This window comes from Salvelinus fontinalis, chromosome 24 (genome assembly GCF_029448725.1).
Source record: "Salvelinus fontinalis isolate EN_2023a chromosome 24, ASM2944872v1, whole genome shotgun sequence".
Lineage (NCBI taxonomy): Eukaryota > Metazoa > Chordata > Actinopteri > Salmoniformes > Salmonidae > Salvelinus > Salvelinus fontinalis.
The window spans coordinates 32,277,135-32,304,359 of NC_074688.1; the positions used below are offsets into that span (position 1 = coordinate 32,277,135).

The following is a 27,225-nucleotide window of genomic DNA, read 5'->3' on the forward strand; positions in this document are numbered from 1 at the left end:
CATTTTTAATTAATTTGTAAAAAAACTGCAAAAATATTTCCACTTTGACATGATGGGGTGTATTGTGTGTCGGCCAATGACAAAATATCTCAATTTAATCTATTTTAAATTGAGGCTGTAACATAAAATGTGGGAAAAGGAGTATGAATACTTTCTGAATGCACTGTAGACTGACTTGGTGAATCCAGGTGAAAGCTAATATCCCTTATTGCAATGTATGACTTTACCCTTGGTTCTTCATCAGGTCTTTGTTATTCAGTACAGTTTGTCAACATAAAGCAACTTCAGTCAACCTAATCTAGGGCACAGATTTTGTTAATACATGAATTAAACAATTGTTTTTTTAAACTCCCCAAGGGGCTATTTTCCTGATAGATCCACTTCTGTAATTGACTATATTAAAACACTTGGTCCTAATAATAATATAACCTATTAAACTAGTGCCAGGATATTTGTTTACAGTAATGGAATAACTTCACATCTATTTCATTGCTGTCGTTGTACTCATCCAACCCCCTGTATTTATTGCGGTCCACCGTTTCTGAAGCTGTTGTCTAAACACTTGTGTTCTTACTCCATCGATTCAAAACAAGAATGCCATTCATTAACACATGTTCACAAAACTGCCATTTATTAACACGTTCACAAAACTGCCATTTATTTGGGTTGTGGCATTTAAACAAATATTGTGTTTTTACAGAGAAGAGAAAAGAAGTTAGACTTTTAGTAGAGTGGAGTGGAAACAAAAGAGTTAGGAGTTCTGTGACTGCTTGACTGACACGTGAAAGTTGAGGGGGAGACTTAATAATGTAACAAGTCGGCTTGGCAGGCCCAATGCCATCTCTGTGCCCAGCCACTGATGGCAACAAGATGTTCAAAGTTTACCTTTGGTATAGTATTTGTGCATGGAATCACATCAAGTTGGTGGAAAGTAATCATTTTAACTGAACTCACATCTGACGAGCTAGCATGTTGGCATATTTGAGTGTGTTTTATTCTTATATTTTTTAATACAGGTAGACAGGACAGTTTAGATTGGACAACAAAAATTCTAAAATGTTTGAGATTTAATGTCTTGGGGAGAAGCGACCACATTCAGTTATATATATATATGGGAGAAAATGTTTGAGTGCTTGTTTGCTGAGAAGGAATCTTTTAGCCAACAGTGTCAATAGAGACGGGGCTTCCATTCTATTACATATTGTATTTGAGTTTACAACCAGTCCAAAACTAATTATCTCAATTTGACTTCAACAAAAGATACTTTCTATGTATGCTTAATACCCTTTTGTTACACTTAGTTAATCAAATATTCTCATTACCTCTGCCATTATGTGAAGTTGGCATAGTGTACTGCTAATATGATCGAATTGGGCAGTTAAGAGCATTGGGCCAGTAACCGAAAGGTCACTGTTTTTAATCTGTCAGTATGCCCTTGTGCAAGGCACTTGACCCTAGTTGCTCCTGTAAGTCACTCTGGATAAGATCCTGAGCCTTCGTAGTAAGTGTAATTAACTTGGGAAGTTGGCAGTAGTGTGCTGTTCGTAGCACATTATTTCAAATGAATGTCTTCCTGCTCCCAACAGCCTATTCAAATGTTCTCTATAGAAATCAATTTGAGACAAAATCATTCCAAATTACATCATATTAATGCAGTTTACAAAGCAAATATGTAAAAGCTCCTAAAATTGATTACATATAGCTGGAGTACTTATAAAAAAGAACAAATACTCTTTGTTTTGACTTGAGGCACAAGACTGGAGCTGATCTGGCCTGTTGATCTATGCCTGAGTGAAGTTCAGCTCCGAGCCAGGCCATGGCTCTCTGAGGCTGGAGAGGGAGTGCATGCAATGCTCTACTCACACCACTAGGGGCATGTTCTCTAGATCCTGGGGGATTTCCAGACACAAATCCCTGGAGCTGGAACTCTGCATCTGCATGGCCATTTCGCCAGTTGTTCCCGCATCCCCCGTTTGGCCCCTGACCCCTTCTCCCTGCTCCTCCTCCCTTTCCTCCTCTTCTTCTTCCCCCTGCTCTTCATCCTCTTCTCCATCCACACGTACCTCCTCCAACATGACACTGGTATCGCAGGGCCCCACTATGCCCCCCTCAGAGTGCTCCGTGTCCCAGTAGCCCGCGCCACTCACCAGGTCCACGTTACTGTGGGCGGGGCGAGGGGCACGGGCCTGGCGCCTAAGACTGCACACCTGGGAGGCCAGGACCACAGTAGAGACGAGCAGAAACAGGACCAGGCCCCCGGCGCAGGTCACCACTATGAAGCCCAACTGGGGCTTGATGAGGCAGCCCGTGGTGGCTTCTGTGGGAGAGCTGGAGGTCTCGTTTTCCTCTTGGGTAATGGAGGTTATGTCAGTTGGATATATGGCATTAGTGGTCTGAGGCTGAGTAATGCTGGTGTGTGAAGCTTGTCCAATCAGAAGGAAGAAGAGAAGATGGAGAGAGATTCTGGAGCCTTCCATTCTTCAGTTTCTCTGAAATGGTAGGATAGGAAGAGAATAGCTTTTGTTGTTCATGCCAGCAAACAGTCTCTGTATTGTGACGGTTTGTTAATGTTTAAATATAATTCTAGAAATTGTGAGTTACATATGCTTAAGGTTCACAGAGTTATTGCAGGGTGCTGTTTTTTTTGTTCGTTTTTTACTGTAAAAAGAGGAGAATATCTAAATATTAGAAATATCTTTCTAATAACTTTATTTCTCAACTCCTAATATTGAGCAAATTACACTCACTGGAGTCTCTGACATAGGCTGCTGGTAGGCTTTCTTGACTTGGACATTTTTGCCAACACATGTCTAACCTTTGTTTAACCAGATAAGCAGCTGCTATTAGTAAAAATGTGTTTGGAGTTACCTTTCTAGCAATGGGCTATGTTATAGTTTACACTTTCTCTTCCAATTATAATGTGGGGAGGTCAAAATAATGGACAACTGTCTAGCAAATCTATTCATTTATAAAAAAAGATGACTTCTCCCTGCCATTATCATTAACCTGATAAAACAAGACGTGATTTATAAAAAAAATATCTAACTAGCCCAGATAAGTCTTTCACTCACTGTCACAGTACAATTTACTCCAAATGAATCAGTCAATGTGTTACTGAAGTAGACCAATACACTTGCTTTACCATAAATAATAACTTCCATCAAGTTAGTTCTATGCAATACCTTTCAGGAAGGTGAAACATACAATACATGTCAGAATAAGATAGACCTTTTTTAGTATTTAAAAAAAAATTTTTTTTTTTTTTTACAAATCATGGTTTTGTCGTTTTCATTGCGATGTCCACTAAAATAAGCTGAATCTTACCACAAAACACATTATTTGGTCATTCCTTTTTTAATAAAATGTATGTTGGAGATTGTATGGGCATCTCTTACCTGGACAAGGGCACAGCCTTAGAGCGCCTGTGTGTGTGAGAGAGAGCGAGAGTGGCAAGGTTAACTGGACTAGGAAGATGTCAGTATAAGGAGCAGGTGGGCGTGTGTGTCTGTCAGAGGAAGCACCTGCTGCGACCCAAGCCTCTTGAGATGCACACACTTCCTATCCCCCCTCAGGTCTTTTTCTGACTTAGTTATTTCTAGGCTCCTTGGACCTCCACCGCTACAGCATACAGATGTCTCACATGCTGCAAGAGGAAAGAGACAGAGAAGGGTGTATGTAAAGTAGTTTAGGCCTACAATTCAGTCCGAGATTGCCAGCTACCAGTAAATGACACTAATAATACTGCAGTTGATTCACTTTTTGTTTTGTTATTGTGACATGGTTATGCAGAGACCAAGATCTCTATTTCAGTAGAGCCTGTAACAAAAAAAAACATTGTGTATGAAGTGCTTTCAGAATGGGATGAATTTCTATTTTTAATTGTATGACTCCACCGTCAGACTGTTCTATCTAAATTAGAGACCAGAAAATATCAGTGTCTTTTTGGATGTATTTAACCGGTAAAGGTCTTTCTTTTTAGAGGTTGACCTGGCTGACAGAGAAGTGCACTTTCTACCTCCTCTTCCATCAGACCTATTCTCAACATCTACCACCTCCTCTTCCACCAGACCTATCCTCAACTTCTTCCACCTCCTCTTCCATCAGACCTATCCTCAACATCTACCACCTCCTCTTCCAACAGACCTATCCTCATCTACCACCTCCTCTTCCAACAGACCTCTCCTCATCTACCACCTCATCTTCCATCAGACCTATCCTCAGATTCTAACCACCTCCTCTTCCATCAGACCTATCATCAACATCTACCACTTCTTCCATCAGACCTATCCTCAACTTCTACCACATCTTCCAACAGACCTATCCATCAACTTATACCACCTCCTCTTCCATCAGACCTATCCTCAGCTTCTAACCACCTCCTCTTCCATCAGACCTATCCTCAACATCTACCACCTCCTCTTCCATCAGACCTATCCATCAACTTCTACCACCTCCTCTTCCATCAGACTTATCTTCAACTTCTCTTTCCCTTCTTTTCCCGCAGGTTTAAGACAGGCCAGATCAACGGAGATCTTCTAATCTACCATGTGCTGCTGACCCTGAAGCCTTACTACGCCAAGCCCTACGATATCATAGTGGACCTGACCCACGTGGGTCCCAGCAACCGCTTCAAGACAGACTTCTTGTCCAAGTGGTTTGTGGTGTTCCCGGGTTTCGCATACAAGAACGTGACGGCGGTCTACGTGTACAACTGCAACACATGGGTGAGGGAGTACACCAAATACCACGAGAGGCTGCTGACAGGCCTGAAGGGCAGCAAGCGGGTGCAGTTCATCGACTCACCGGCACGGTTGGCGGAGCACGTAGAGGCAGAGCAGCAGAAACTCCCAGCAGCCACGCTGGCCCTGGAAGAGGACCTCAAGGTGTTCCACAATGCCCTCAAACTGGCCCACAAGGACACCAAGGTCTCCATCAAGGTCAGTAGCACAGTGGTCCTTGTGTAACCTTAGCATTAACCCTAACTTTCAAACTGGCCTACAGGGACAACAGGGTATGGGGAACTGGGTAGTATGAAGGGCAGGTGGGAACAGGGAGAATTGTTTACTCAAAGGTCCAATGGAGCTGTTTTTTTTATCTCTATCAAATAATTTCTGGGTAAAATGAAGTACCTTACTGTGATTGTTTTAAATTAAAAGGGTCAAAAAGGGCCTCCCAAGTGGCACAGTGGTCTAAGGCGCTGCATGGCAGTGGTTGAAGCGGCACTACAAAGGCTGTGTAACAGCCGGCTGTGACCGGGAGACCCATGAGGCGGGGCATAATTGGCCCAGCGTCGTCCGGGTTAGGCCGACCGGGATGTCCTTGTCCCATCGCGCTATAGCGACTCCTTGTGGCGGGCTAACCACCTGCAAGCTGACTTCAGTCTTCAGTTGAACAGTGTTACCTCTGACACATTGGTGAGGCTGGCTTCCGGGTTAAGCAAACAGTGTGTCAAGAAGCAGTGCAGCTTGACAGGGTCGTGTTTCGGAGGACGCATGGCTCTCAACCGTCGCTTCTCCCGAGTCCTTACCGGAGTTGCAGGGATGGGACAAGACTGTAACTACCAATTGGATACCACAAAATTGGGAAGAAAAGGGGTAAAAGTAATTAAAAAATATATATTGTCCAAAAAAAATCTTAGCGAAGGGCAAGTTCTCAGCATTCATTTTGATAGAACTGTTTTGGAACTCTTGTTGGTCTATGAACTAATTTACAGCATGGTAAGGTCACATCTCCATCACACCAAAACAGGCTGACATTTCAGGTAGTCTATTCAAACAGCTCTTACATTAAAAGGGCTTCATCATTTTCACAATTTTACAGTGTTATTCCAACCTCAGTGTAGAAATATACATATTTATATAAACTCAGCAAAAAAAGAAATGTTCCTTTTTCAGGACCCGGTCTTTCAAAGATAATTTGTAAAAATCCAGATCTTTATTGTAAAGGGTTTAAACACTGTTTCCCATAAGTGTCCAATGAACCATAAACAATTAATTAACATGCACCTGTGAAACGGTCGTTAAGACACTAACAGCTTACAGACGGTAGGCAATTAAGAACACAATTATGAAAACTTAGGACGCTGAAGAGGCCTTTCTACTGACAATGAAAAACACCAAAAACCCAAGGTCCCTCTTCATCTGCGTGAACGTGCCTTAGGTATGCTGCAAGGAGGCATGAGGACTGCAGATGTGGCCAGGGCAATAAATTGCAATGGCCATACTGTGAGATGCCTAAGACAACGCTACAGGATGGACAGCTGATTGTCTTCGCAGTGGCAGACCACATGTAACAACACCTGCACAGATCGGTACATCCGAACATCACACCTGCAGGACAGGTACAGGATGGCAACAACAGCTGCCCGAGTTACACCAGGAACGCGCAATCCCTCCATCAGTGCTCAGACTGTCCGCAATAGCCTGAGAGAGGCTGGACTGAGGGCTTGTAGGCCTGTTGTAAGGCAGGTCTTCACCAGACATCACTGACAACAACGTGGCCTATGGGCACAAACCCATCGTCGCTGGACCAGACAGGACTGGCAAAAAGTGCTCTTCACTGATGAGTCGCGGTTTTGTTTCACCAGGGGTGATGTCGGATTTGCTTTTATTGTCGAAGGCATGAGCTTTACACCGAGGCCTGTACTCTGGAGCGGGATCGATTTGAAGGTGGAGGGTTTCCTGCAAGACAGTAATGTCAGTGTTCTGCCATTGCCAGCAAAGAGCCTGGATCTCAATCCCATTGAGCACGTCTGGGACCTGTTGGATTGGAGGGTGAGGGCTAGGGCCATTCCCCCCAGAAATGTCCGGGAACTAGCAGGTACATTGGTGGAAGAGTGGGATAACATCTCACAGCAAGAACTGGCAAATCTGGTGCAGTCCATGAGGAGGAGATGCAATGCAGGATTTAGTATCTGGTGTTGTCACCAGCTGCATTGACTGTTACTTTTGATTTTGACCCCCCATTTGTTCAGGGACACATTATTCCATTTCTGTTCGTCACATGTCTGTGGAACTTGTTCAGTTTACGTCTCAGTTGTTGATTCTTATGATCATACAAATATTTACACATGTTAAGTTTGCTGAAAATAAATGCAGTTGACAGTGAGAGGACATTTCTTTTTTGCTGAGTTTATATATAACACAGGAAAATCACGATTTTTACTTCTCTGGGCCTCAATCAATTTATATAGATTAGTTTGTTGCCAAAGGGAAAGTAGAAAGTTGAATTGATTGGCTGTTGAGTCCTGCTGTGTGTAGCAACATGAGACAGCTGGTCTGTGTTGTCATTGTTGACATGTACGCACTTTTATCTCAACAACAACCCTCCCTATTATCCCAGGTGGGCTCCACGGCCGTCCAGGTGACGTCAGCAGAGCGTACCCGTGTCCTGGGCCAGTCCGTGTTCCTCAACGATGTGTACTATGCCTCTGAGGTCGAGGAGATCTGCCTGGTGGACGAGACCCAGTTCACCCTGACCATGGCCAACCAGGGCACACCCCTCACCTTCATGCACCAGGAGTGTGATGCCATCGTCCAGTCCATCATCCACATCAGGACGCGCTGGGAGCTGTCACAGCCAGACTCCATCCCCCAGCACACCAAGATCAGGCCCAAAGATGTGCCGGGTACCCTGCTGAACCTCGCCCTGCTCAACCTGGGCAGCTCCGACCCCAGCCTCAGGTCAGATATTCAACATGGCTAAACACTCTAGCCTCTAGTGGATTCTGGGAAATGTAGTCCCGTGGATATCTCGGTGGGGGTCAATCAGAGCAGGTCTTGGTGTAGCGGGATCTCTTAAATATGAGCAGTAGCTAAATACAACAATTGATTTACAACTTCTTCAACCAACTTCCTGATTGGAAATGGAATATAATAGCTAACTGTCCCCTCTACAGGTCTGCAGCCTACAACCTGCTGTGTGCCTTAACCTGCACCTTCAACCTGAAGATCGAGGGCCAGCTGCTGGAGACCTCAGGCCTGTGTATCCCTGCCAACAACACCCTCTTCATAGTCTCCATCAGCAAGACGCTAGCAGCCAACGAACCACACCTCACCCTGGAGTTCCTGGAGGAGTGCATTTCCGGCTTCAGCAAGTCTAGTGAGTCTAGAACACGAATGCACAGAAACACACATACTCACAAATGCATTGACTGAAATGAATTCCAAAAGATGCCCTCTCACTCGTTCTCACTTTTCTCAGTCACACCCACTCGCCCACTTTCTCTTTTACAGGCTGAAACTCTTACTTTCTCTCAACACACAAATGCATTTGTGGGGGAACTGTTTGATTGCCTTATCCATCAGTGTGCATTGAGCCATGGCTCTGGAGCTTTCAGTGTGGGTGTCATTCATCCACACACCAATCTCTGTTCCTCAACACTGTAGCAACAACAGAGGAGCTGGTGTTATCCAACCTCTGTTCCTCAACACTGTAGCAACAACAGAGGAGCTGGTGTTATCCAACCTCTGTTCCTCAACACTGTAGCAACAACAGAGGAGCTGGTTTTATCCAACCTCTGTCCCTCAACACTGTAGCAACAACAGAGGAGCTGGTTTTATCCAACCTCTGTCCCTCAACACTGTAGCAACAACAGAGGAGCTGGTGTTATCCAACCTCTGTCCCTCAACACTGTAGCAACAACAGAGGAGCTGGTTTTATTCAACCTCTGTTCCTCAACACTGTAGCAACAACAGAGGAGCTGGTGTTATCCAACCTCTGTTCCTCAACACTGTAGCAACAACAGAGGAGCTGGTGTTATCCAACCTCTGTTCCTCAACACTGTAGCAACAACAGAGGAGCTGGTGTTATCCAACCTCTGTCCCTCAACACTGTAGCAACAACAGAGGAGCTGGTGTTATACAACCTCTGTTCCTCAACACTGTAGCAACAACAGAGGAGCTGGTGTTATCCAATCTCTGTCCCTCAACACTGTAGCAACAACAGAGGAGCTGGTGTTATCCAACCTCTGTTCCTCAACACTGTAGCAACAACAGAGGAGCTGGTGTTATCCAATCTCTGTCCCTCAACACTGTAGCAACAACAGAGGAGCTGGTGTTATCCAACCTCTGTCCCTCAACACTGTAGCAACAACAGAGGAGCTGGTGTTATCCAACCTCTGTCCCTCAACACTGTAGCAACAACAGAGGAGCTGGTGTTATCCAACCTCTGTCCCTCAACACTGTAGCAACAACAGAGGAGCTGGTGTTATCCAACCTCTGATTCTGTGTGTGTGTGTGTTTAGGTATTGAGCTGAAGCACTTGTGTCTGGAGTACATGACCCCCTGGCTGCTCAACCTGGTGAGGTTCTGTAAGCACAATGACGACGCCAAGCGCCAGCGTGTCATCGCCATCTTGGATAAGCTCATCACCATGACCATCAATGAGAAGCAAATGTACCCCTCTATACAGGCCAAGATCTGGGGCAGCCTCGGCCAGGTGAGTCACCACACACACACACTCGCTCTCAAACACTCACGTATGCATACATACCAGTTGTTTGACACTTAGTTACATTTTAGTCAAACACTTATCTTAGAGTGCACATGTTTGCTTAATGTACTGTTAAATGTCTCCAACCCAATAAGAACTGCCCATGTTGGCTTTCTCAGAAATGTAGGCTGACAGAGATGGGAGGCAGTCAGGTAGAAGATAGGGTGGGACCTTTTGCATTTTTATAGGCACAGGGAATGGTTTATGAATCCAACATGCCGAATCATAGCCAGTGTTTGTCAATATAAACATTTTTTTTATTTTTTTTATTGAAGGTTTGAAAGTGTTCTTCCTAAATATCATTATCTATGTTCTAAAAGTTTCATTGCTTGTCTCAGATGACTGCAATATTGTCATCTGAATATAGCTATCTCCATAGAAAACAAACAACATGTTCTGAACTCATGGTAGAGTATCTTTCACACCCAAACCATTTCTTTTAAATATTTTCGGGGTGGTGAACAAGTGAGCACTGTGGGGAGAAAGGCAGTTCCTTGTGTCTGATTTTGTGACCTGTCAATTATACATTATGTATTTATTTCTGAACAGTCCCTAACGTTTAGCCCAACTGAATGCAACTCAGATTGTATGTGACCTGTGACCTCTGCCCTCAGATAACGGACCTGCTGGACGTGGTGTTGGACAGCTTCATCAAGACCAGCGCTACAGGAGGCCTGGGCTCCATCAAGGCTGAGGTCATGGCCGACACGGCTGTGGCTCTGGCCTCAGGGAATGTCAAACTGGTCTCCAGCAAGGTGGGTATCGACACTTTTAGCTAGTTTATGAGGCTAACACATGCTAACTGGGCCAACAATTTAATGGACAAATGGCTAACAGGTTCTTGTCATGTTAATAATGACAGGGTAACATGGATAGGCTAGCGTTCCTGCACTGGGAACACTCCTCTGTGTCAGTCTCATGCTAACACAGCAAGTACTCCCCCGTGTCAAGCCCTGTATCCAAACATGGATGACGTCTTTGTCCTCAATGAACCCTCTGGTCGGAGGCCACTTTCCTCTCAATAACTTCACAATGTCACTAACTCAAAGTAAACTTTAGTAAAAAATGGTTAGAATATTAGTCACGGCCTGACAGTTTTGATTGTGATTTTTTTCTAAATCATAATTTTCGATTAAGCAAAGACATATTCCTGTGTTATCAATATTATTTTGCAGACCGTTTTAGTATGATATGAAGATACACTTTGTCCCAGACAACACGTATTCATCTAAAATGTCCTCCAAAAAACAACATTTACATTTAAATTGATTAATACTTACCAATTTAGTTTAGTTACGACTTCTCTCCACTTACATAATCCAAACTGACCGAATCATCAACTCAATGTCCATCTGTGAGCTGTTTATCCCAATTGTCCCTCTTACTGAGATAGAAACACACAAACCCTCAGAGCCCAGGCAGACAATAGTAAGCCAGGCCCTCGCTCCTATTAAGGCAGACACTGTAAAGCATGGCAGTGAATGGTGATCATTGTGAAGATGTTTTGCTAAGGAACGGTAAACACAGTGCTCTTTTAGTTGAAGTATCACAGCATCCATCTTAGTCATTTACATCTATTTAAGTGACTAATCAATGACTTTAAGCTTCACATTTGATTTGTAATTTGTAGGGTTTGTGTGTTCTGATATAGTCGTCTTAATGTAGTTGTGATCCATCAGGGTGGGCATTGTTTGGTTGGCATGTTCCAGCCCAGCCACTACTGATGTCATGACAGGCCAGCTATTGGGGACAAAGGGTAGTTTGTCTGGTCCCTTTGGCCTATTTGTCACCCGAGGCTTGAGCCAATGATGTTTGACTTACCCATCTAATCCCTGCCATCTTCTCTCTGCCTCCTATTATGCTAACATCCAAAAATGCATCTGAAGTTTGTTTAAGGATACTGATTTTAAAATACAATAACCCAAACAGATGGTGCCCTTTGCAGATATTCATTCTGTTGATGTTAACATCATCAGTAAGCAAAACGTTGTCTCTAAACACAAAGTATATGATGTCATATCACTGACTACCTTTTCAATACCTCATAATGATTGGTTATCTCCACACACCATCTGACCAGGTAATTGGCCGGATGTGTAAGATCATCGATAAGACGTGCCTGTCTCCCACGCCCACCCTGGAGCAGCACCTGATGTGGGATGACATCGCCATCCTGGCCCGTTACATGCTCATGCTGTCCTTCAACAACTCTCTGGACGTAGCAGCTCACCTGCCCTACCTGTTCCACGTGGTCACTCTGCTGGTGGCCACCGGACCCCTGTCCCTCCGCGCCTCCACACACGGCCTGGTCATCAACATAATCCACTCTCTCTGCACCTGCTCCCAGCTCAACTTCAGAGGTGAGGAAGCACACCATATCTACCCTGCAGACTATATACCATCTGTAGTTAACGGCATACATTCCCTGATCATTCAAGATGTAATTGAGAGACCTAACGTAAACACAGCACTTAGTGAACCATGAAACTGCTTCAATAGAGGTATATTTCTGTGTTCTTTTTATTTGCTATAGATATCAGCATTCAGGGTTTCTCTTTCAGAAGAGCAACAAGTCATCTTCTACTCTTGTCATGATCTCTTCCAGAGGAGACCAAGCAGGTCCTGAGGCTGAGCCTGACAGAGTTCTCCCTGCCTAAGTTCTATCTGCTGTTTGGCATCAGTAAGGTCAAGTCTGCTGCAGTCATCGCCTTCCGCTCCAGCTACCGCGACCGCTCCTTCTCCCCCGGCTCCTACGAGAGGGAGACCTTCGCCCTCTCCTCCCTGGAGACCGTCACTGAGGCCCTGCTGGAGATCATGGAGGTGAGGGAGACACGCACATTACTTGATATATTGTGCTTAATGTATACAGTATAATGTCCAGAATACATGCAAAATCCCAATGTCTGACTGAATGTGTTCTCTCCTGAAAGGCGTGCATGAGGGACATCTCAGTGTGTAAGTGGCTGGACCAGTGGACCGAGCTGGCTCAGAAGTATGTTGTTCATTTTCACCACTATCACTGAATATATATATATACACACTCTTTTGTGCACATCTCAAATGCCAGCTATGTGGTCCACCAGGTTTGCGTTCCAGTACAACCCGTCCCTGCAGCCCAGAGCCCTGGTGGTGTTTGGCTGCATCAGTAAGAGGGTGACCCACGGCCAGATCAAACAGATCATCAGGATCCTCAGCAAGGCCAGCCCCCTGCTCAGCATAGACCGGGTGGGTCTACACACACACACACACAGGCTGTTGGAGTGCGGAGTTGGCATGAGCAACTCAATCTTCCAGAATTGACACACACACACACACACACACACACACACACACACACACACACACACACACACACACACACACACACACACACATTGAGGGGTGGTGTTGAGTGTATTTTACCTTTCCTTAGCTGAGTCCGTACAGGCTGCCTGTGGGCTCTTATCTGCATTATGCAGCGATCTGAGTGTTTGTGAGTGCACCAACCCTCTAATCCACTAGCTAACGTAATGAATACTATGAAATACTCTCTCCCTCTTCATCTTTTCCCCGCTACTCTCGCTCTCGCTCTCCCTCTCGCTTTATTTCCTTCCTCTCTCTCTCTCTCTCCTGCTCTCTCTCCTTCCTTCCTTTCTTTCTTTCTCTCACCCCACCACCTCTCTTTCACTCCGGTGTTCATTCTCTACTAATGCCTCTTTTCTTCCTCCACAGGGGCTGGAGAGCTGCTTAAAGGGACCTGATAACTACAACAGCCAGGTGTTGATTGAGGCCACAGTCATCGCTCTGACTAAGCTGCAGCCCCTTCTCAACAAGGTACACAAACCGCAAACACAGAACACATGCAATACATCATGTGATCGTCTGTGGTCTACTGCTTGTCAAATCAAAGTGTATTGGTCACATACACATAATTGCAGATGTTATCGCAGGTGCAGCAAAATGCTTGCGTTCTACTATTCAAATAAAGAACCCAGCTGTAAGTTGTTGGTTTGTGTTTTTTAATAACAATTTTGAATTGGAGCACGGCTAGATTTGTTCTTTGTTAATGTGCTTAGTGCTGTTTGCGTATTTAATGTGTGTAACCTGATGGTTATAACCCGTGTTTCTCCAGGACTCCCCCATGCACAAGGCAGTGTTCTGGGTGGCTGTGGCTGTGCTGCAGCTGGATGAACTCAACCTGTACTCTGCTGGGACGGCCCTGCTAGAGCAGAACCTACACACTCTGGACAGCCTGAGAGTTTTCAATGACAAGGTGACACACACACCACACACACCCACACACCACACACCACACACACACACACAAGACTTGAGTGTCATTTGTAGTAAAGTCGAGGCAACAAATAACATATACATTTTTTTATCTGTGCGTTAGGTTCACATGAACCACTTTTTATTTTACACACAGAGACTGATCATGTAGATCGTGTTCTTTGTTGTTGAATTAGTTTACCTGTAATTCCTCCTAGCAGGGATTTATTACATGTTTCAGTGCAACAACAAAAAAAGTGTCACCTTTTTGGGCCCTCACCAGTTTGCATCCCTGTAATGTACTTGTCCTCTTGCTCAGTTGTGCACCGGGCCTCCCACTCTTTCTATTATGGAGTAGTACACAGCGTTGTACGATATCTTCAGTTTCTTGTCAATTTCTCGCATGGAATAGCCTTCATTTCTCAGAACAAGAATAGACTGACGAGTTTCAGAAGAAAGTTCTTTATTTCTGGCCATTTTGAGCCTGTAATCGAACCCACAATGCTGATGCTCCAGATACTCAACTAGTCTAAAGAAGGCCAGTTGATTGCTTCTTTAATCAGGACAACAATTGTCAGCTGTGCTAACATAATTGCGAAAGGGTTTTCTAATGATCAATTAGCCTTTTAACCCGTGTGTTGTCTTAAAGGTTAAAAATTATCCGCCACCTATGTTTAACAGCAGAGAAAACCCCCTAAATTATATTTGTTCAACTTTAAGTTGAATTACTTTTCCTAGAGGGACCTCAACATCAGAAAAGGTGAAACATTGCCTTTGTTCATATTTCCATGAAAGCTGTACACAACCAGGTTACGAAGAATGTACCCGGCAGTTATTTTTGACCCGGCAGTTATAAAATAATTTACACACCGCAACCACAGACACACACATATTCACTTTCGGTTCAAAGACGACAATTCAACATATTCATCACATATTGACACTATTAATATGCTGAATATGTGTAAAGAAGTATCTGCTAAATTACCATATTTATTTGTTTCTACATTCCCCCAAATCAAGAGTCCAGAGGAGGTATTTATGGAGATCAGGCGTCCTCTGGAGTGGCATTGTAAACAGATGGACCACTTTGTGGGCCTCAACTTCAGCTCCAACTTCAACTTCGCACTGGTTGGACACCTGCTCAAAGGTAAGGGAGAGGGCACCTGACTGAGTCTCAGCCAGAGCAGCTTCCATTCCTGTGACAGTAGTGAGTATCCTATAAACCGCAGCTTCTCTGTCACTGTCGCTTAAGTAAACATTCATAAAATGTTTGAAATTATGTCTTGTTTGGGTCTAATCTAGCTAGATAAAGAATAGATGGATGAAAGACATTGGCCTGACTTGCCGAGCCACTGATGAAAACCTGTCTTCCCCACTGTCAGAGACTCAAACTTGCTCTATTGACTAGGTGCCCTTGTCCTGCAGTGACAAAGAGCTTGGCAGCAGTTGTTGGTGTTTTCACTTGTCTCTGTAGTCTACTTGTCACTAGCTGCATTTAATGTTGTGTACTCTGTAGGTCTTGATGTGTTTTAATGCTAACCGTGTTGAATTAATGTGGCCATGCTAAAATGTACCAAGCTAGCAGTGGAGTGGTGTATGGCTATGACTAACGTGCCACTCTGTTTTCCTTCTGTGTGTGTGTCTATTTGAAGGCTTCAGACACCCGTCGCCCACCACGGTGGCTCGGACAGTGCGTATCCTCCACACGCTGCTGGCCCTGGTGGGAAAACACCTCAACTGTGACAAGTTTGAGGTCAACACCCAAAGCGTGGCCTACCTGGCAGGTCAGTTCCAGTCAGTCTCCTATACACTGACTCTACTCACCCACACTTTGTGTTGACTAACCAGACCTCTGTCAACTCACTGGATCTGCAATGTGCTATTTGGATAGCAAGCAGTGTGTTGCTTTAAAAACATGTTTGTAAAACAGATATGATGGTCTGTCATATTGTGCCTCTCATTGTTGGAATAACCTGCAAAATTCCTTGTATCTTGATTTCCTGGTGCCGGTAGGTCAGTTGAGGACTGTGGTGTTAAATGTATTCATTGAGGATTGCAGTTTATATTGATATAATGGTTTATTTGTTGAAATTGTAGTATTGTACCTTGTAGTTTTTTTAATTATTCATCAATTCAAATTTTATTGGACACATACACATGGTTAGCAGATGTTAATGCGAGTGTAGCGAAATGCTTGTGCTTCTAGTTCCGACAGTGCAATAATATCTAACAATTCCCCAACTACCTAATACACACAAATCTAAAGGGGTGAATGAGAATATGTACATGTAAGTATATGGATGAGCGATGGCTGAGCAGCATAGGCAAGGTGCAATAGATGTTATAAATACAGTATATACATGTGATATGAGTAATGTAAGATATGTAAACATTATTAAAGTGGCCTTATTTAGAGTGGCATTGTATAAAGTGACTTGTGATCCATTTATGAAAGTGCAGTGATTGGGTCTCAATGTAGGCAGCAGCCTCTCTGAGTTTAGTGATTGCTGTTTAGCAGTCTGATGGCCTTGAGATAGAAGCTGTTTTTCAGTCTTTCGGTCCCAGCTTTGATGCTCCTATACTGACCTCGCCTTCTGGATGGTAGCAGTGTGAACAGGCAGTGGCTCGGGTGGTTGATGTCCTTGGTGATCTTTTTAGCCTTCCTGTGACCTCGGGTGGTGTCGGTGCTGTTGCGCCTTCTTCACCACACTGTCTGTGTGGATCATTTCAGTTTGTCTGTGATGTATACGCCGAGGAACTTAAAACTTTCCACCTTCTCCAATGCTGTCCCCTCGATGTGGATAGGGGGGTGCTTCCTCTGCTGTTTCCTGAAGTCCACGATCATCTCCTTTGTTTTGTTGACGTTGATTGAGAGGTTGTTTTCCTGACACCACACTCCGAGTGCCCTCACCTCCTCCCTATAGGCCGTCTCGTCGTTGTTGGTAATCAAGCCCACTAATGTTGTGTCGTCTGCAAACTTGATGATTGAGTTGGAGGCGTGCATGGCCACGCAGTCGTGGGTGAACAGGGAGTACAGGAGAGGGCTGAGCACGCACCCTTGTGGGGCCCCAGTGTTGAGGATCAGTGTAGTGGAGGTGTTGTTTCCTACCTTCACCACCTGGGGGCGGCCCGTCAGAAAGTCCAGGACCCAATCGCACAGGGTGGGGTTGAGACCCAGGGCCTCCAGCTTGAGGATGAGCTTGGAGGGTACTATGGTGTTGAAGACTGAGCTGTAGTCAATGAACATCATTCTTACATAGGTATTCCTCTTGTCCAGATGGGACAGGGCAGTGTGATGGCGATTGCGTCGTCTGTGGACCTGTTGGGGGGTATGCAAACTGAAGTGGGTCTAGGGTGGCCGGTAGGGTGGAGGTGATATGATCCTTGACTAGTCTCTCAAAGCACTTCATGATGACAGAAGTGAGTGCAATGGGGCGATAGTCATTTAGTTCAGTTACCTTAGCTTTCTTGGGAACAGGAACAATGGTGGCTCTCTTGAAGCATGTGGGAACAGCAGGCTGGGATAAGGATTGATTGAATATGTCCGTAAACACACCAGCCAACTGGTCTGCGCATGCTCTGAGGACTCGGCTAGGAATGCCGTCTGGGCCAGCTGCCTTGCGAGGGTTAACACGTTTAAATGTTTTACTCACATCAGCCACAAAGAAGAAGGGGGGAGGGGGGGCAGCAGTCCTTGTTTTATTTGGAATGTTAATTTTCCGTGAATAAATATAAGTATATCTTTTTTTATCATGTAAAATAAGGAATTGTCACCTCTTCATAAATGTTTTTGCAATGATCCCATCATTGGTTTTCACCCTGCTCTGGTGTGTGTCTGTGTGTGACTGAATGTGTGTGTGCAGCCCTGCTCACCGTGTCAGAGGAGGTGCGTAGTCGCTGCAGTCTAAAACACAAGAAGTCTCTGTTGCTGTCTGAGATGGGCATGGAGAACGTTCCCATGGATACCTACTCTCTGCACCACACTGACCCCAGCTTCAGGTGAGGCGCTCTCTACATCAGACACTTAGAACCTGAATAGGTTTTATCTTTTCAAAGTTGCGTTAGTCATTTTCTGTAATACATGTTGTTGGTAAATAGATTTACAATCAAGCTTGAATAGTTATATCCTTACCTGTGGCCCCCATCTCCTCCCCTCAGGACACTGAGAGAGTGCCAGACGTGGGCGTCTCCCAAGGTGTCAGAGCGCTATCTGAATGCCTACTACCCCACGGTGGGGCAGATCAGCCCCCGTACACGCAAGTCCATGAGCCTGGACATGGGCCAGGCCTCCCATGCCAACACCAAGAAGCTGCTGGGTAACTATAACGTTGCTGCTAAACAACACTGTTAATGTTGTCTAAGAGTTCCCCTTAGCAGTGTTTTTTGGGCTCCCGAGTGGCGCAGTGGTCTAAGGCACTTGAGGCGTCACTACAGTCCTTGGTTCGAATCCAGGCTGTATGACATCGCGCTGTGATTGGGAGGCCCATAGGGCGACGCACAATTGGCCCATCGTCGTCCGGGTTTGGCCTGGGTAGGCCGTCATTGTAAATACAAACGTTTTCTAACTGACTTGCCTAGAGTAACAAGAAAAAGTATGTGAACTCTTTGGAAATACCTGGATTTCTACATAAAACATTGGTAATAAAATTTGATCTGATCTTCGTCTAGGTCACAACAATAGACAAACACAGTCTTCTGAAACGAATAACACACAAACAATGATACGTTTTAATGTCTTTGCACACAGTGTAAACATTCACAATGCAGGGTGGGAAAAGTATGTGAACCCTTGGATTTAATAACTGGTTGACCCTCCTTTGGGAGCAATAACCTCAACCATTTTGGACCATTCCTTTTAACTGTTTCAGTTCAGCAATATTCTTGGGATGTCTGGTGTGAACTGCTCTCTTGAGGTCATGCCACAGCATTTCAATTGGGTCGAGGTCAGGACTCTGAACTGGGCCACTCCAGAAGGCGCATTTTCTTCTGTTGAAGCCATTCTGTTGTTGATTTCCTTCTGTGTTTTGGGTCGTTGTCCTTTTGCATTACCCAACTTCTATTGAGCTTCAATTGGCAGACAGATAGCCTAGCATTCTCCTGCAAAATGTATTGATAAACTTGCAAATTCATTTTTCCATCTGATTGCAAGCTGCCCAGGCCTTGAGGCAGCAAAGCAGCCCCAAACCATGATGCTCCCTCCACCATACTTTACAGTTGGGATGAGGTTTTGATGTTGTTGTGCTGTGTCTTTTTTTTTCTCCACACATAGTGTTGTCTTCCTTCTAAACAACTCAACTGTAGTTTCATCTGTCCACAGAATATTTTGCCAGCAGGTGCACTTTTGCGAACTTCAGATTTGCAGCAATGTTTTTTTTGGACAGCAGTGGCTTCTTCCGTGGTGTCCTCCCATGAACACCATTCTTGTTTAGTGTTTTACATATCGTAGACTCGTCAACAGAGATGTTAGCATGTTCCAGAGATTTATGTAAGTCTTCAGCTGACACTCTAGGATTCTTATCAACCTCATTGAGCATTCTGAGCTGTGCTCTTGCGGCCATCTTTGCAGGACGGCCACTCCTAGGGAGAGTAGCAACAGTGCTGAACTTTCTCCATTTATAGGCAATTTGTCTTACCGTGGACTAATGAACATAAAGGCTTTTAGAGATACTTTTGTAACCCTTTCCAGCTTTATGTAAGTCAACAATTCTTAATCTTAGGTCTTCTGAGATCTCTTTTGTTCGAGGCATGGTTCACATCAGGCAATGCTTCTTGTGAATAGCAAACGCAAATTTTGTGAGTTTTTTTTATAGGGCAGGGTAGCTCTAACCAACATCTCCAATCTCGTCTCATTGATTGGACTCCAGGTTAGCTGACTCCTGACTCCAATTAGCTTCATTAGCCTAGGGGTTCACATACTTCTTCCAACCTACACTGTGAATGTTTAAGTTATGTATTCAGTATAGACAAGAAAAATACAATTTGTGTGTTATTAGTTTAAGCACACTATCTATTGTTGTGACTTTGATAAAGATCAGATCAAATTTGATGACCAATTTATTCAGAACTGCAGGTAATTCCAAAGGGTTCACATACTTTTCTTGCCACTGTAGTTAAAGGTTAAATTAAAAAATATATATTTATACTGCTGCGCCAGAGGTGTATCATGCAAGCCGTTTTATTGGGTTTATACTGTGTATGCTTGGAAGCCCTGGTCATGCTGACTATGATCTGGCAACATTGACTACAGTGTGAGTTACATCTCAAGAAATAAACAGCTGATGTAAGATAGACATCCCATGTCACCACTCACAACCTTATTCCCTAGACCCTCTCCTCACCCTCTTCAATCATTACCTCGACACTGTCTGTCTGTGGTGTATTTCTCCAGACTACAGGAAGAGTTTTGATCACTTGATATCCGACTCCAAAGCACCAAAGAGACCAGAGACGGAGTCTGGCGTAACCACCCCGCCTAAGGTGAGGTGTGTGGCCGAGAACGCCTACGAGATAGACAACCAAAGAATGGGTCACTCCCACCTCCGCAAGGTGTCTGTGACAGAGTCCAACGTCTTACTGGACGAGGAGGTGCTGACTGACCCCAAAGTCCAGGCCCTGCTGCTCACTGTGCTGGTGAGTGGAAGAACACACACACACACACACATAAACTCACACCTGGCAAAATAAGAAGTACTTATCAAATTTTATTTGCCACATAAACATGGTTAGCAGATGTTAATGCGAGTGTAGCGAAATGCTTGTGCTAGTGGGTAATAAAATAAGTACTTATAAAGCAGGTAATAAAATAAGAAGTATTTATAAAGTGGGTAATAAAATAAGAAGTACTTATTAAGCGGATGATAAAATAATAAGTACTTATTAAGCGGGTAATAACATAAGAAGTACTTTTATAAAGCGGGTAATAAAATAAGCAAACAATATGTAACTGTCAACAGTCTGAATACACCTACTCATTCAAGGGTTTTTCTTTATTTTTTACTATGTTCTACATTGTAGAATAATAGTGAAGACATCAAAACTATGAAATAACACATGGAATCATGTAGTAAACAAAAAAGTGTTAAACAAATTAAAATATATTTTGTATTTGAGGTTCTTCAAAGTAGCCATCCTTTGCCTTGATGACAGCTTTGCACACTCTGGGCATTCTCTCAACCAGTTTAAAAAATAAAGAAAAACACAAATGAGTAGGTGTTTCCAAACTTTTGACTGGTACTGTATATGTAACAGACTGGGTGGACCACTAGTTACTGCTACGGTCCAATTAGTCATCTTGAATGCACATAGGGAGGCAGCAACATAGCTTACAGCCTTCTACTGTATATAACTGGTTCAGTCTGTAAACGCATGCTCTCTGTTTCTCTGTCCAAGGCCACCCAGGTCAAGTACACCACAGACGACTTTGACCAGAGGATCCTGTATGAGTATCTAGCTGAAGCTAGCGTCGTCTTCCCTAAGGTCTTTCCCGTCGTGTAAGTTAACATGCCCGATAATCTCCCAGGCAAAACCAAATACCTAGCCTAAGCCCTACTTTTTCCAGAAGCAAATCTAGAGAATTGAGAGAACTTTGGGAAATGATTTGAGAGCTTGAAAGTTGGATATCTCTCGGTTTTGGCACACGGTGGTTGTTTTTTGGGGGTGAGGAAAGACCACTGATCTTCTGAGAAGGGGCCTGTCCTGCCCCAAATTCATCCTGGGAGTTGTAGTGTGGTTGACCTAGCTAGAGATGTATTTTGGGTTCAGTTTCTTTTAGGGGTTAATAGTGGAGTCCCTGTGAGTCAGAAAGTCTTTAGCCCACACATGCATACGTTATATGTGGGCGGTTGTTTGTAGTTTCAGTTGAAGTAGCACTCTCTCTACCAACAAAATGTCACAGCTTCAAAATATAGTTTAACTTGTAACTGTCTCGTATGAGGCCTAGTTATTCACCAGTGTGTTAGAGTCCTGTCATGATATGTGTTGACAAGGGCACTGGGAAAGGGTGATGCGGAGTGTTGTGTCTAATGATTGTGGCCTACCTACCTAGCCGATGTTGATCTTAATGTGTTTCCTCCTCTCCTCAGCCACAACCTGCTGGACTCAAAGATCAACACGCTGCTGTCTATGTGCCAGGATACCAACCTGCTGAACCCAGTGCATGGCATCATTCAGAGTGTAGTTTACCATGAAGAGTCTCCTCCACAATACCAACCCTCCTATCTACAGAGTATGTACATTTATCTACAGGCCTGCTCTACCCATCTCTCTCTCTGTCTATCTCAGTCCCTATCACCTCCTCGACCTCATCTCCCATCCTTCATCTCTCTTTGCCCCTCCCTTTCTCTCTGTCCTCTCTCAATTCAAATTCAAGGGGCGTTATTGGCATGGGAAACATACAGTACCAGTCAAAAGTTTGGACACACCTACTCATTCCAGGGTTTTTCTTTATTTTTACTATTTTATACATTGTAGAATAATAGTGAAGACATCAAAAGTATGTAATAACACACATGGAATTATGTAGTAACCAAGAAAGTGTTAAACAAATCAAAATATATTTTACATTTGAGATTCTTCAAAGTAGCCACCCTTTGCCTTGATGGCAACTTTGCACACTCTTGGTATTCTCTCAACCAGCTTCATGAGGTAGTTACCTGGAATGCATTTCAATTAACAGGTGTGCTTTACTTAATGCGTTTGAGCCAATCAGTTTTGTTGTGACATGGTAGGGGTGGTATACAGAAGATAGCCCTATTTGGTAAAAGTCCAAGTCCATATTATGGAAAGAACAGCTCAAATAAGCAAAGAAAAATGAAAGTCCATTACTTCAAGGCATGAAGGTCAGTCAATACAGAAATTTTAAGAACTTTTAAAGTGTCTTCAAGTGTAGTCGCAAAAACCATCAAACGCTATGATTAAACTGGCTCTCATGAGGACCGCCACAGGAAAGGAAGACCCAGAGTTACCTCTGCTGCAGAGGATAAGTTCATTAGTTACCAGCCTCAGAAATTGCAGCCCAAATAAATGCTTTACAGAGTTCAAGTAACGGACACATCTCAACATCAATTGTTCAGAGGAGACTGTGAATCAGGCCTTCATGGTCGGATTGCTGCCACGAAACCACTACTAAAGGACACCGATAAGAAGAACAGACTTGCTTGGGCCAAGAAACACAAGCAATGGACATTAGATCTGTCCTTTGGTCTGATGAGTACAAATTTTAGATTTTTGGTTCCAATCGCTGTGTCTTTGTGAGACGCAGAGTAGGTCAACGTATGATCTCTGCATCTGTGGTTCCCACCGTGAAGCATGGAGGAGGAGGTGTGATGGTGTGGGGGTGCTTTGCTGGTGACACTGTCAGTTATTTGTTTAGAATTCTAAGGACACTTAACCAGCAGAGCTAACACAGCATTCTGCAGCGATATGCCATCCCATCTGGTTTGCGCTTAATGGGACTATCATTTGTTTTTCAATAGGACAATGACCCAACACACCTCCAGGATGTGTAAGGGCTATTTGACCAAGAAGGAGAGTGATGGAGTGCTGCACCAGATGACCTGGCCTTCACAATCACCTGACCTCAACCCAATTTTTATTTATAAAAAAAAAAAAAAAAAAAGTTTAACCTCTATTTATCTAGGCAAGTCAGTTAAGAACAAAATCTTATTTACAATAACAGCCTAGGAACAGTGTGTTAACTGCCTTGTTCAGGGGCAGAATGACAGATTTTTACCTTGTCAGCTTGGGGATTCGATCTTGCAACCTTTCAGTTACTGGCCCAATACTCTAACCACTAGGCTACCTGCCGTCCCAAACCAATTGAGATGGTTTGGGATGAGTTGGACCGCAGAGTGAAGGAAAGGCAGCCAACAAGTGCTCAGCATATGTGGGAACTCCTTCAAGACTGGTGAAAAAGCAATAAAGGTGAAGCTGGTTGAGAGAATGCCAAGAGTGTGCAAAGCTGTCATCAAGGCAAAGGGTGGCTACTTTGAAGAATCTCAAATGTAAAATATATATATATATATTTGTTTAACACCTTTTTGTTTACTACATGATTCCATATGTGTTATTTCATAGTTTTGATGTCTTCACTATTATTCTACAATGTATACAATAGTAAAAATAAAGAAAAACCCTTGAATGAGTAGGTACTGTTTGTTAACATTGCCAATGAACAGTAAACATTACACTCACAGAAGTTCCAAAAGAATAAAGACATTTCAAATGTCATATTATGTGCAAAAAGTTAAAGTGCAAAAGGGAAAATAAATAATCATAAATATGGGTTTTATATAAAATGGCGTTTGCTCTTCACTGGTTGCCCTTGTGGCAACATGTCACAAATATTGCTGCTGTGATGGCACACTGTTGTATTTCACGCAATATATATGTGAGTTTATCAAAATTGGGTTTGTTTTCAATTTTTTGTGGGTCTGTGTAATCTGAGGGAAATATGTGGTCATACACTTGGAAGGAGGTTAGGAAGCTCAGTTTCCACCTCATTTTGTGGGCAGTGTGCACATAGCCTGTCTTCTCTTGAGAGCCAGGTCTGCCTACGGCGGCCTTTCTCAATAACAAGGCTATGCTCACTGAGTCTCTCTCACTCTGTCTATCTCTGTCTCTCTGTCCCTATCTCCTTCTCTACCTCTCTCGACTCTCACCCTCCATCTCTCCTGCCTCCCTCCCTTTCTCTGTCTCTCTCACTCTGTTTTTCTCTCTGTCCCCATCTCCTTCTCTACCGCTCAACTCTCATCCTTCATCTCCCTCTGCCCCGTCCCTTTCTCTCTCTCCTCTCTCTCTGCCCCCTCCCTCTCCCCTGACTGTTATGTAGTGTTTTCTTCTTTAGCAGTATAACATTGCCAATGATACCTTCCTCCCTCCATTACTTTCTCTCTCCCACACACAGGCTTCGGCTTCAACGGACTTTGGAGGTTTGCCGGACCCTTCTCAAAGGTATGATTCATTGCCCTCATATTTCCCTTTCATTCTCCCCAAGGCAGTGCGGCCGTGCTGGAAGAATTCGGCCCCAGTAAGCAGTTACCAGGGAGCCTGCCGATTGCCCCAAGATTTATTGGACATCCTCCTCTCTCTCTACCCCCCCTTCCCCAGTCTCCCCTCTGGCCACATCAGTTTCCCTTTATGATGGTTCTGAGTAAATAGGCCAAGCAGGAACAAGGGGATACTTCTAGCTCTGATGGTTCTGTAGTGTTAGCAACACCAGAGTTGCAGATCTGGTTTCAGAATGGGGCCCCACATAATACATGTTGATTGTGAATCAGTTTGGATCAAAACCTCTGCTAAATGACTGTGTATTATATCAAATGCAGAACTGTTCGGTCACTGTACCTAGTCTGCCTATTTTTACTCCTCAGAGGGCAGAATACTAGGGTTTGGAGTTGTCCGAAACTTCACGATACTTAGGTGCCAATATGATATGTATTGCTATTCGATACTGTGATTTTATTGCAATTTGATGTTCCAAACATATTGCTCACCATATGTCTGCTGCAGAAATATCCCTATATGAAACTGTATTGATCCGCCCCATCACTACAGAATACTGTACGTGGCCCTTTGAAGCTTGTAGGGGCTCTTAGACTCGCTCTGCTTTTACTATGTACCCATTATCCCTCGCTTCACTTTCCTCCAACAAACAAAAGGTGCCATTTGCCATCAGCTTGTTTGCGGGAAAGTCAGTCAGGAAACAACGTATTCAAGCCTGGCCAAAGGCTGAGGATCAATGTCTCCTGTGATTTAGCTCAAGGAGACTTAAGATGGTTAGACTGATACTTGTTGGCCTGTGTTCCTCTCATACTCACTCTCTCTATTCTACCCCCCTACCTGACATTATCCATCTCCTTTTCTCTACCTCTACCCCCCTCCTCCTCCTTTCTCCATCCCATGTCAAACCAGCAGCAAACTCAGATCCCAGACTACGCTGAGCTGATTGTGAAGTTCCTGGAGGCCTTGATTGACCGCTACCTGCCTGGTACAGAGGAGGAGAGGAGCGAGGAGCAGCTCCGTACCCCCACCTCGCCCTACCCCCCCGTCACCCAGAGCCAGCTCAGCATCACCGCGAACCTCAACCTCTCCAACTCCATGACCTCCCTGGCCACCTCGCAGCACTCCCCAGGTTAGCAGAGTATACACACGTGGACACAATACAATATAGTCAACTGGAGACCAGCACCCCTGGAACACACCACTTATCCATACCGGCAGACACACAAATACACAACTAACATCATACTTATGATGAAGGCTGAGTCCTACAAATGTAAGGTGTTCTGTAGAGTATCTCGAAGCAAGCAAAGTGTGTAGGTGCTGTTGCTGTGGGTTATTTCTAGGTGTCCCGCTAGCTTTCTCTACATCCCAAACTGATGCTTAGAGCTCTTCGCACAATTTGAGGATGCTGCTGCTGTGCGTGAAAGATATCACGTTTCAATATGTCAGAAAAGCTCTGCGAGATTTTAACTATTGCCAAAAACAACAAAATGATTTGCCGAAATGTATTTTGTTTGAAATATGCAGGGTGAGGAAAGGCACCATCAAACATTTCAGACATTTCCACTCTCTTTCTGGGTCTGGTCTGTGTAACCTCCCCATCATGCTCTACTTGCTGTGGTGTGCTGGTGTAGTCTAGACGGTCCCCAACTCTGTCCCAGCCCGAGCCGTCGGACGAGACGACGCCACCCAAAACGTCTGGTACAAATCACAACCATAGAGCCTCCCTGGGGCTCCTAACGCTATCCCCAGCCAAGTCTGTAGTTTGCAAACAGTGGTAGCTCCCATCACGTGTCCATTTCTGTCTGCTGTTCTCACTATGCTAGCTGCTAGCTTTTAGAATCACCTAGCTAATACCAGTGTTTTTGTTATTAGTGCTATGTATTTGTACTATATTGCTGAAGTAGATGCAATATTTTGTTAGCCTTTCCACAAAAAAAGATATACATTTAATTCTTAGTAGCCGTTAATATAGTTATTCATGCCATTTAAAACACCACCCCTAGAAAATAAAATACAAATAGAAATGCCACCCGTTATTGCATTACACTCTGTTTCTGGTTACTTTTCAACTGTCTGTATCTAAAAACTATTTAATCCGAAAACCACCTGATTTGAAATCTCGTCATTGCTTCATGTCAATGCTGAAGGTCCATCTTGCTGTCTGTTGTTCATTTTTTCATTCAGTGTATTTGACTCTCATTCTCTCCCTGTTTTTGTTCTGTTACCCTTGTTTTAATGTGTTTCTCATCTTTGTCCTTAGTTGCTGTGGACATTAATTCTTGTTTCTATCTTTCTCTCTGTGAAGCCTCTCTGCCTTGCTCTAAGTCAGCTGTTTTTGCGCCACATCTCCTCCTCCCAGGTACTCTTGCTCTTTGACCTTGTGACCCCCGAGGTCATGCAAACTCATCCCCTTCAGTAAAAAAATAACTAATCCAATGTGAAAAGGGAGAGACCCACTAACTGTACCCAGTGCCA

The 27,225-nt window shown here is 44.1% G+C and overlaps 2 protein-coding genes across 10 annotated transcripts in view; one reads left to right on the top strand and one right to left on the bottom strand.

The window, feature by feature from the left end:
- Positions 1 to 27,225, top strand: part of LOC129822308 (neurofibromin-like) — a 96,151-nt gene that overhangs the window by 66,984 nt on the left and 1,942 nt on the right. For 3 of the 9 annotated variants that reach the window (XM_055880484.1, XM_055880489.1, XM_055880488.1), the window contains 21 exons: positions 4,505 to 4,937; positions 7,342 to 7,682; positions 7,898 to 8,100; positions 9,245 to 9,438; positions 10,107 to 10,247; positions 11,573 to 11,852; positions 12,098 to 12,312; positions 12,423 to 12,484; positions 12,576 to 12,717; positions 13,204 to 13,305; positions 13,604 to 13,744; positions 14,767 to 14,893; positions 15,399 to 15,530; positions 17,610 to 17,745; positions 17,905 to 18,062; positions 20,135 to 20,376; positions 21,136 to 21,236; positions 21,828 to 21,970; positions 24,650 to 24,696; positions 25,657 to 25,876; positions 27,056 to 27,109. In XM_055880484.1, the coding sequence (XP_055736459.1) occupies positions 4,505 to 4,937; positions 7,342 to 7,682; positions 7,898 to 8,100; positions 9,245 to 9,438; positions 10,107 to 10,247; positions 11,573 to 11,852; positions 12,098 to 12,312; positions 12,423 to 12,484; positions 12,576 to 12,717; positions 13,204 to 13,305; positions 13,604 to 13,744; positions 14,767 to 14,893; positions 15,399 to 15,530; positions 17,610 to 17,745; positions 17,905 to 18,062; positions 20,135 to 20,376; positions 21,136 to 21,236; positions 21,828 to 21,970; positions 24,650 to 24,696; positions 25,657 to 25,876; positions 27,056 to 27,109 (3,614 nt within the window). The other 6 variants (XM_055880487.1, XM_055880493.1, XM_055880485.1 and 3 more) reach the window with 5 other exon arrangements.
- LOC129822314 (uncharacterized) lies at positions 615 to 11,150 on the bottom strand. Its single transcript, XM_055880499.1, has 3 exons — positions 10,773 to 11,150; positions 3,396 to 3,643; positions 615 to 2,489 (listed from the first exon to the last, which is right to left on the bottom strand). Exon 3 carries the CDS (start codon positions 2,475 to 2,477, stop codon positions 1,860 to 1,862), a length of 618 nt encoding a protein of 205 aa, XP_055736474.1. The 5' UTR covers positions 2,478 to 2,489; positions 3,396 to 3,643; positions 10,773 to 11,150; the 3' UTR covers positions 615 to 1,859.